Source organism: Cannabis sativa, chromosome 4, assembly GCF_029168945.1.
Source record: "Cannabis sativa cultivar Pink pepper isolate KNU-18-1 chromosome 4, ASM2916894v1, whole genome shotgun sequence".
Lineage (NCBI taxonomy): Eukaryota > Viridiplantae > Streptophyta > Magnoliopsida > Rosales > Cannabaceae > Cannabis > Cannabis sativa.
The window spans coordinates 65,491,120-65,500,858 of record NC_083604.1 but is presented as its reverse complement, the minus strand read 5'-3'; the positions used below and the strand labels follow the sequence as shown (position 1 = coordinate 65,500,858).

Sequence of the window (9,739 nt, the reverse complement as noted above, 5' to 3'; positions counted from 1 at the left end):
GAGAGAAATCTCACTATAACACATGCCCCTAGTTTCGCGACGTGACTAGAGCGGTCACTGAGGGAAACTATTACTCGAGAGACAGGTGAAAGGTTGTCACGAGGAGGTGACCTTTTGGTTGTCCCATCGAGGGTTTCGAAAAATGACGGCTGTAATAATTAATTTTTATTATCTCTAGGATGCCACGTCACAAAACCCTTCGGTTTTCGTGTAGGCGTGGCCATAATTGGCCGTTAGATTGGGCGACCTTAGGCATTCTGACTGCCACGTGTCATGATCCCAATTAATAAGGGATATGGGTATTTAAACGCTTTGATACGAATCAAATTTCCCCATTTTCCCTCTTTTCTCTTAACTTCCCTCTAGTTCATACACTTCAGAAAAAAGTTCATCCCCAGATTTCTGCCAGCTTTTACAACATTTCCAATTTCAGGCGTGATCGAGAGCAGTTCGCGGGAATCAAAACTAAAGGTTAGTTTTCTGCATTTTTCGTTTTTGTTTTTAGAGAAATTGCGCTTTACTTTCTGGGTTTGGATTTTTTCGAAGACTTTTTAGGAGTGTATGCTAGTGGGTATTTATGTGTTTTGGGTCAATGAAATTGGGTAATATTCATAGTATAGGGCCTGTAAATTGACATAACCGCATACAATTCATAGGCACTGATTCACGTCTCGAATGCTCGTGGACATTCGGATGAACAATTTGAATGTTCGCGGGTGTTCGGATGAACAATTTGAATAATCGCATGTTTCCAAGACTTATTTCCGCTTAACTATTAGCTAGATCTTTTAGGATCTTTACATGTCGCGGGCTGAGTGGTGAGAGTATTAATTGCCATTCCAAATGGTGGGTGTGTCACAGTATTCTAATGGCTATATATGCGATTATATGCCCCTTGAGATACTGAGATACACCCAGCCATTTGTTGACGTGCGTTAATGCTCGAATGACCGTACTCTTTGGTTGATAGGTAGTCTCGAAACGGTGGGAGTCTCCCAGTAACTTCAGGGTTATGCTCGAAAATGCATACCTCTTGAGTCACTGGGATACGCCCAGCCGTTTCTGGAGGTATACCGCACAACCGAGGATGCGTGAATTTCTTGCCCAAAGATAGTTATATTTCTTCTCGCATGTTGATAGGAGGGTCAGTTTTCGCATAGAGCTTGACCTTCCTGTCGAATGCGACTTTTATAATCTACTGCAGGTGAGATCACTTATCTTTATTTTTTCACACATCCATCACGCTGAAAAGATCTTCTATCTTTCAGATGAGCGATCTATCGGATAGCCAGCAGCTCGGCTCAGGAGGTCGCGCCTTTGACGGGGAGTCGGACCAAGAGAGAGACAGTTTTCTCCTTACGGACATCTCCGAAATGGAGGCTGCGGAGATAGAGTTAGGTCCGATGTCTTCCGTAGACATCGAGAGGATGGTACAGGAGCTCGCTGAACCTGGGACAATCGATATCCGAGATAGCGAATCCACAGTGTCAGCACGCAACTACCTCATACATACGAGACATGCTCCCGACATCGAGGTCGAGGAGGTGGAGGAGGAATGGACCACTCCGGTCCGTGAGTCAGGTGGGGAAGAAGAGGAAGCGGAAGGGAGTGGGACGGATTCGGTCGACGACTCCCAATTGAACGAACCCTTCTCATGCGAAGATTTAGTCTCGAGGGTCGCCAAATCTGACTTCACCACCTTCGTGAGGTTGAATTTGTTGCGACTTGCGTTTCAACGTCCCAAACCATCTCAGAGAGCGCATCTTCCGTTCACCAACCCTGCGATCATCCCTACAGAGGACGTGGTCATCTCAATACCCATTCTTCGATGTGGTGTATCGGTCCCATTTCATCCTTTCGTCGCAGCCATTCTCAGGCGATATGACGTATCGCCCTTTCAGCTAACACCCAACAGTTATCGCACTGTACTAGCTTTCTATGCGATGTACATGGAGTATGCTCATAGGGCACCGTCAGTAGAGGAGTTTAGTTACTTCTATGACATAAAGAGCGTGGGTCTTCATAACGGCTTCTATTGCTTTAGTAAATGGGCGACTTCTGAAATAAACGGTGTCGAGGGGATGGTATCGAACATGGGTGACTGGAAGTCGAAGTGGTTTTACGTTTTTAAGGTTCCTGGGATTAGAACTGACTTTAATCGCAGACCCAGTATGTCGCGTATTTGTTGACTTAGATATAATTTGTACTTTGTCCTCCGAGATCTTTTGCTAACTCGCTTTTTGTTGTTATCGCAGATAGACCAGCTCGACCAACTCTTGACTCGACTAGAAAGGAGACAGCTGAAATTCTCGGGAGTCTTCCGGTACAAGATCGCGACTGGCGATTACTGTGCACAACTGCGAAATTGCGAGAACACCAGCTGATCCCTGAGAACGCGAGTCTTCAACGGGAGCCAGTATATAAAGAACCATCTGAGAAGCAGCAAGAGCGGATTGACAAACGTCTTTCTAAGCAAACTCCTCGGCAAATTTCAGGTAACTCGTCTTTTTGCTATAAACTGACGGGTAGGATTGTGATTTTTTACTTATCTATTCTTTTTGCTTGTAGACATGACTTTTTTGAAGTCTGCCCCCGTCCTGAAAATCAAGCAAAAGGGTGGAACACCGGCGACTTCGCCGGTCGTCGCCCAAAAGAGGAAGAGCGATGTGATGGCTTCGCTTGTCGCAGATTCTTCCAAGAAGTTGGCCAAGACTACTCAGGATAAGGGGAAGAAAGTCGTCATCGACTCTCCAGTTCGTGCTCGCGACTTCCTGGCCATGCAGGAAAAATTCTGGTGAGATCCCTTACAAGGATCTCGTTGCCCGATCTGCGGGCGGCCGCGCAATCCATGGCTTTGTTCATAAAAGCCGCGGCTACTCCTTCTAAGGAAGCCGACTCGGCGAAGAGGCGAACGCCCATTTTCAAGAAAATATAAAGAAGGCTGAAGCGGGGAGGTGGCGAGGATTGAGGAACTTAACAAGGCCAAGGAGAAAGAGCTCGAGGAACTCGGCGGGGCAAAAGAACGGGCGGAGCTCGAGGTGAAGAAGTCGCAGACAACGATTGCCGAGATGACTCGCGACTTGGAGGCTGAGAAAGAGAATGGGAAGAAACAGTACGATCAGGCTGTGTCTGATTATATTTATACCACTCTTTCTAAAGTCCCCGACTTTGACTTCTCGCTTTTTGGAGCTGAAGCTGCTGAGATGGCTGAAGCCTTTCGGGCCATGTCGCCTACCCAGACTCAAGGTGGGGGAGGCAACCTTCTAGACGAGGTCGAGGGCGTACAGGCTGAAGAGGTCGAGAATGAGGTCGTCAGCAAGGTCGTGGATGAGGCTGCTCCTGATGAGACTACTACTGCTGCTCCAGATGCTTGATTATCTTCCAATTGTTGTTTAATTTCACTCTTCTTTTTTTTTTTTTATATATGCGGTACATGGGTACTCGCACTTATGTACTTGAACAAATTTATTTTACCTTTTGAACAAATTTCTATCCTCGCGGGGATAGCTTACATTTTAATATTTACGCAGTACACGGGTACTTGCGATTTTATATATTTTTAACTTTGATTACAGCTTGGTGTAATCGCAATTTTATATATAAATATATATATGCGACTTTAATTACAGCTTGGTGTAATAAAGTAGGAGAAACTTTGAAGTTGGTAAATTAAATTACTCGAAAAACTTAGCAAGTAGTTTTATTCATGCAATTAGTAATACATGCGGGCATACATCCCCCTATACTTAGAATTTATTTTGAACAAAAAATATCTAAGTATAAGTACCGAATTATCATAACTGAATAACGCGAATAATACTGATAATAAAATTTCAAGCTCTCGCTATTCCATGCTCGTGGAATCGCGGTTCCATCGAGTGTTGCGAGTCGATAAGTGGCATCACCAATTTGATCTGCGATTATGTATGGTCCTTCCCAATTGTCCCCAAAGACTCCATGAGATGGGACTTTGGTGTTTGGCATTACCCTTCTAAGGACCAAATCTCCTACTCGCAGAGGTTTTATCTTTACTTTCGAGTTAAAGTACCTTGCTGTTCGTTGCTGATAAGCCGCGTTTTGTAGTTGCGCTTTATCACGCTTTTCTTCTAAAAGATCAAGGCAAAACAACTGATTCTCGTTGTTCTGCGGGATATCGAAAGCATCTCTGCGTAAGGATCCTGCCCCAACTTCTACCGGCAACATGGCCTCACACCCGTAAGAAAGCGAGAAGGGTGTTTCGCCAGTTGTAGATCGAGGGGTTGTATTGTAAGACCATAGGACTTGCGATAATTCATCTGGCCATGCCCCTTTGCGATCCTCTAATTTTCCCTTTATGGTGTGCTTAAATATTTTATTGACTGCTTCAGTCTGTCCATTACTCTGCGGGTAAGCGACTGCGGAAAAGGCTTTTTTAATCCCTAAATCATCGCATAGCTGTCGCATTTCTTTACAGTCAAACTGTTTTCCATTATCTGAAATGAGTTTGTGCGGAATGCCAAAACGACAAATGATGGAAGTGTAGACGAACTCGCGTAACTTTGTCGCAGTGATGGTTGCGAGTGCTTTCGCTTCAGCCCACTTCGTGAAATAGTCGACCGCGACTACAGCATATTTGACTCCGCCTTTTCCCTTGGGTAACTCACCGATTAAATCAATTCCCCATATTGCAAAGGGCCAGGGACTCGTGATAGAATGGAGGTTACTCGGGGGTTGGTGTGTGTAAGTGGCTATTCGCTGGCATCTATCACACTTTTTTTGCAAATGCGAGGGCATCTTGTCGCAATGTTGGCCAGTAATATCCTTGTCGCATAATTTTTAAGGCAAGGGAATTACCTCCAGTATGATTTCCACAAATTCCCTCATGCACTTCACGCAGTATGTAACCGCAACCTTCTCCACCGATACATCTGAGAAGTGGTTGACTAAAACTTCGGCAATACAAACTCTGGTCATATATCACATAACGGGCTGCTCGTTGTCGCAATTTTCTTGCTTCTATTTTATCGTCAGGTAGGAGCCCCTTGTCAAGGTATGTGAGGATAGGAGTCATCCAGGTAATATCCTGAACGTCATCGATCTCCATGATTGTTTCTCGATCTATGGTTGGATGAGACAATACATCTACCGGAATTACATCGAGTAATTCGGCTTCTCTGGTGGAGGCCAGTCGGGCCAATGCGTCTGCGTGGGCATTTTGAGTACGCGGTACTCGAGACACAACTACATGTTTGAACTTCTGCATTATTTCTCGAACGATGGCTAAGTATTTAACCAATCTTCCGCCTCTCGCTAGGTATTCTCCACTCACTTGACATACCACGATTTGAGAGTCGCTAAATGCTTGTAGATATTCGACTTTCATCTCGAGAGCCAATTTCAGACCTGCGATTAAAGCCTCATACTCGGCTTCATTGTTAGATGCAGAGAATTCAAAACGTAGAGCAGCGTGTACCTTGAAATTATTCGGACTGATTAACAAGATCCCGCTGCCAGAACCTTCATTATTTGAGGCTCCATCGACATACAATGTCCATACCTCTTTGCCCATCATGGCGATGTCATTTCCACCCTCTATAACCGCCACCTCTGTGCTTGGGAACTCAAGTATAAAATCTGCCAGGGCTTGCCCCTTGATCGCAGTTCTTGGTTTATACCTGATGTCGAACTGACTCAACTCCATCGCCCACTTTAACAAACTTCCCGATGTCTCTGGCTTTGCCAAAACCTGTCTTAAGGGGAAGTTTGTCAAAACTTCAATGCTGTGAGCCTAGAAATAAGGTCGCAATTTTCTTGAGGATATTATCAAGGCGAAGGCCAGTTTCTCCATTTGAGGATAACGCGTCTCGGCGTCTAATAATCGCTTACTGACGTAGTACACCGGTTGTTGACGTCCTTGGTCCTCGCGGACTAGTACTGAACTGATCGCGTACTCGGAGACGGCTAAATAAATAGACAAAACCTCTCCGGGCAATGGTTTTGATAGAATTGGAGGTTGCCCCAGATGCGTTTTTAACGCTTGAAAGGCCTGCTCGCATTTCTCATCCCATTGAAACCTCTTGTTACCTTTCAAAATCTGAAAAAATTCTTTACACTTGTCAGAGGATCTGGATATGAAGCGGTTTAAAGCCGCGACTTTGCCTGTGAGGCTCTGAACCTCTTTTGGCTTAGTCGGTGACGGCATTTCTACCAACGCTCTAATCTTCGCAGGATTGGCTTCTATTCCTCGTTGATTTACCATAAAACCAAGGAATTTTCCGGAACCCACTCCAAAGACGCATTTTAAGGGGTTTAGACGCATCTTATAGCGTCGCAATATGCCGAACATGGCCTGTAAGTGCGTAATATGATCCTCCGCATGTTGCGATTTTACGAGCATATCGTCAACATATACCTCCATTGTCTTTCCAATAAGATCTGCGAACATCATATTCACTAGCCTTTGATAAGTCGCACCTGCGTTTATTAAACCAAAAGGCATTACCTTGTAACAGTATAATCCTCGATCAGTAATGAACGAGGTATGTTCTTGGTCTGGTTCGTACATCGGGATTTGATTGTATCCCGAGTACGCATCCATGAAGCTTAAAAGTGCGTGACCTGCAGTGGCATCGACAAGCTGGTCAATGCTAGGAAGAGGAAAGCTGTCTTTGGGACAGGCTTTGTTCAAATCTGTAAAGTCAACGCATGTACGCCATGAGCCATTGAGCTTTGGCACGAGTACTGGGTTAGCTAACCAGTCGGGGTAAAATGACTCCCGTATAAAGCCGCAGGCAAGGAGGCGGTCAACTTCCTCTTTCAGCGCTTGGTACCTCGCGGGGTCCATTTTGCGGCGCTTTTGTCGGACACCTCGCACTTCTGGGTCAATGTTCAAGCGATGACACATGACCTGTGGAGATATCCCGACCATAACTGAATGTTTCCAGGCAAAAATGTCAAGATTTTGTTTTAGAAAAGTCGTCAAGCGTTCTCGCAACTGTATATTTAATCTAGAACCAATCTTTAAAACCTTATTATTATCCATAGGATCTATAGGTACCTCGATTGTGTCTTCCGCGGCTTGGGCTGCGGCGGTGTAATCAAGGATTCTTGGGTCCAAGTCTAGGTTGTCCACGTGCGGTACCTCCTCGATCCTGAGGATCTCCTGGCGAGGTGGTGGTGCATTCAAAAGGTAAATAACATTAACTGTCCTTTTTTCTGCGAGCTTAACAGCTGCATTGTAACATTCTCGAGAGTCAGATTGGACTCCCCTCACTGATCCTACTCCAGAGGGAGTGGGGAACTTCATTGTTAGATGATAGATCGAAGTTACGATCTTCATCTCCTTCAGAATTGGCCGCCCAATCACGGCGTTATACGCTGAGTATTGGTCGATTACTGCGAAGTCGGCCATCGACTTGGCAGTTATTGGGGTAGTTCCCAAAGTGATTGGGAGTTTGATCATTCCTTTGATAGCTATGACATCTCCCGAGAAGCCATAGATGCTCGATGTCACTGGCCGTAAATCCTTTTCTTGTAACCCCATTTGCTTGAAGGCTTGGAAGTTCAGTAAATTCACCGAACTTCCATTGTCGACCAATATGCGATGGACGTTGTCTCCACCTATATTGGCGACTATCACGAGTGCGTCAGAATGCGGGTGGTGGACCCATCTCGCATCGCTCTCCATAAAGACAATGTCCTCGCATTCTTTCTTGAAGAGCTTCTCCAGCCGTTCACCGAGATTGTTTACATTGGTTAACGGCCTCTCCTTAGCTTCTCTAGCATACCTTTCTTGTGACTTGCGAGAGTCGCCTGCGATATGCGGTCCTCCGATTATGGTTAAAATGTTGCAAGGCGTTCTCGAGCCACTCGCGTTCTGACTATCTTCTTTGCCATCCGCTTGGGGATGTCTTTCCTTGTTTCTCTTATATTTGTCGAACTTTCCCCTTCTGATCAATTCCTCAATCTCGTCCTGCAAGACCCAACACTCAAGGGTAGTGTGACCGATGTCTTTGTGGTACTTACAGAACTTTTTGGGATCTCTTCGGTCGCGATTTCCCCTGATGGGAGGCGGCTTCTTGAAGACGCCGTTCCTTTCCTCAATCGCATAGATATGGTCTCGAGGTACGGCAAGTTCGGTATAATTGACGAAGCGAGGTCCTCCTTTTCTTTTTGGCGAGGACTCCTTTTTTGGGGGTGACTTAGCCAGCTTCGGGCTCCGCGGTTTGCGTGGACTGCGTCTTCTGGGGCTTCGGCCCCTGGAATTCTTTCCTCGCGGACTGCGGGACCGCGATCGCGGTATGGGCGATCGCCGTTTGTTCTTGCCCTTTTCCAACTCCGCCAAGGAATTCTCGATTCTCTTATGAGGTTCGGCCATGGCGAAGAACTCTACCAAGGATTCTGGCCTTCGGGCCTGTAGTTCTTTCCAGAAGTCGGTTCTTGGCAAGATACCTGTTATGAGCATGCAAACAAGCGAAGACTCGGGGGCCTTCTCAACCTTCGTTACTTCGGCGTTAAAACGCTTGAAATAATTTTGCAAAGACTCACCAGGCTCTTGTTTGATATTGGCCAAAGTCGTATAGGGTGGCCTATATGTCATCGTGGCCTGGAAATGTGTGAGGAATAAGTCGACGAAGTTCTCCCACGTCGATATCGATGCCTCTGGTAATTGGGTGAACCAATCATGGGCATTCTCCTCGAGTGTGGCCGCGAGAATGCGACACTTCGCAAGTTGCGGTACCTGGTCCACTTCCATTATAGTGTTAAACTTTTCCAGGTAATCTAACGGGTTAGAAGTACCTTTATATTTGAGGGATTCGGATAAACGAAACCCCTTTGGAAGTTGGGCCTGTCGCACTTCTGCGGTAAAAGGCGAGGTGCCGTGCAGCTTGTATATGGGCTTACGCTGCTGCTCGAGCATCTTCAAGGCTTGCAGAAGCATACTTTGATCGATTCCTCCTGTCGCAGGGGTTGGAGTTGCTACAATAGCGGGGCTCGCAGCCACTGCGGCAAGGGTCGAGGGGATATTAATCCCAGTGATCGCGATCGGCGCGATAGGCGGGTTGTTAACTGTATTGACACCCTGATCGCCCGTATGGGGATCATGGAGCGTCTCCGTGTTATGCGGGTCGCGGGAGCGCGCCCTAAAGACTGCGTTGAGATGATCACGCAGATCACCTCGGTGTACACGATAGTGTCCTCCTTGCTGTGTCTGCACAGAGCCAGACCTCGTATACCTGCTCGGAGTGCGGCCATGCGAGGATGAGGAGGCTGACTCTGCGTCGTTATCTCGAGGTGGACGACTTCGAGGGTTGCGGCGCTCAGGATCCTCGTCGATTTGCGCGCTCTGGTTAGGCAACCTTGCAGATTGGTCTCTTGACGTCGGGTGATTCAAGTCCAAGATTTCAGGATCAGTTCTTCGTTCCCTGCGTACACGGTTAGTTTGACGTCGGGAAACTGTTACCTGAGGGTTTTCGTTACGAATGGCAGGGACCCGAGGAGGGCGTCGAGCTCGGCTCTGTCCATCTACCTCGGCTTGTAGTGCTCGCAGCTGATCCTGGATTGCAGCGTATTGATCAGTCGTGAGCTGGACCACTCCTTCGGACACGACCGCCGGGGTGACAGGGGGAAAGTGCATGGTTGCTGGTGGTTTGGACGTGCCTCCGACTTGAGGACCAGTTGTTTCTGGAAATAGGTTGAGTGGTCTGATGTTGCTCCTCCCTACCCCGCCGTTGATGACGTCTACAGGTGGCACTCCGGC

At 46.9% G+C, this 9,739-nt stretch overlaps 1 protein-coding gene across 1 annotated transcript; it reads left to right on the top strand.

The window, feature by feature from the left end:
- The first annotated feature begins 1,427 nt into the window (after positions 1–1,427).
- Positions 1,428–2,798, top strand: LOC133037073 (uncharacterized). The gene is made up of 3 exons (XM_061113887.1): positions 1,428–1,708; positions 2,221–2,495; positions 2,569–2,798. The coding sequence occupies exons 1-3, from the start codon at positions 1,428–1,430 to the stop codon at positions 2,796–2,798; spliced, it is 786 nt and encodes a 261-aa protein (XP_060969870.1).
- Positions 2,799–9,739: the final 6,941 nt, after the last annotated feature.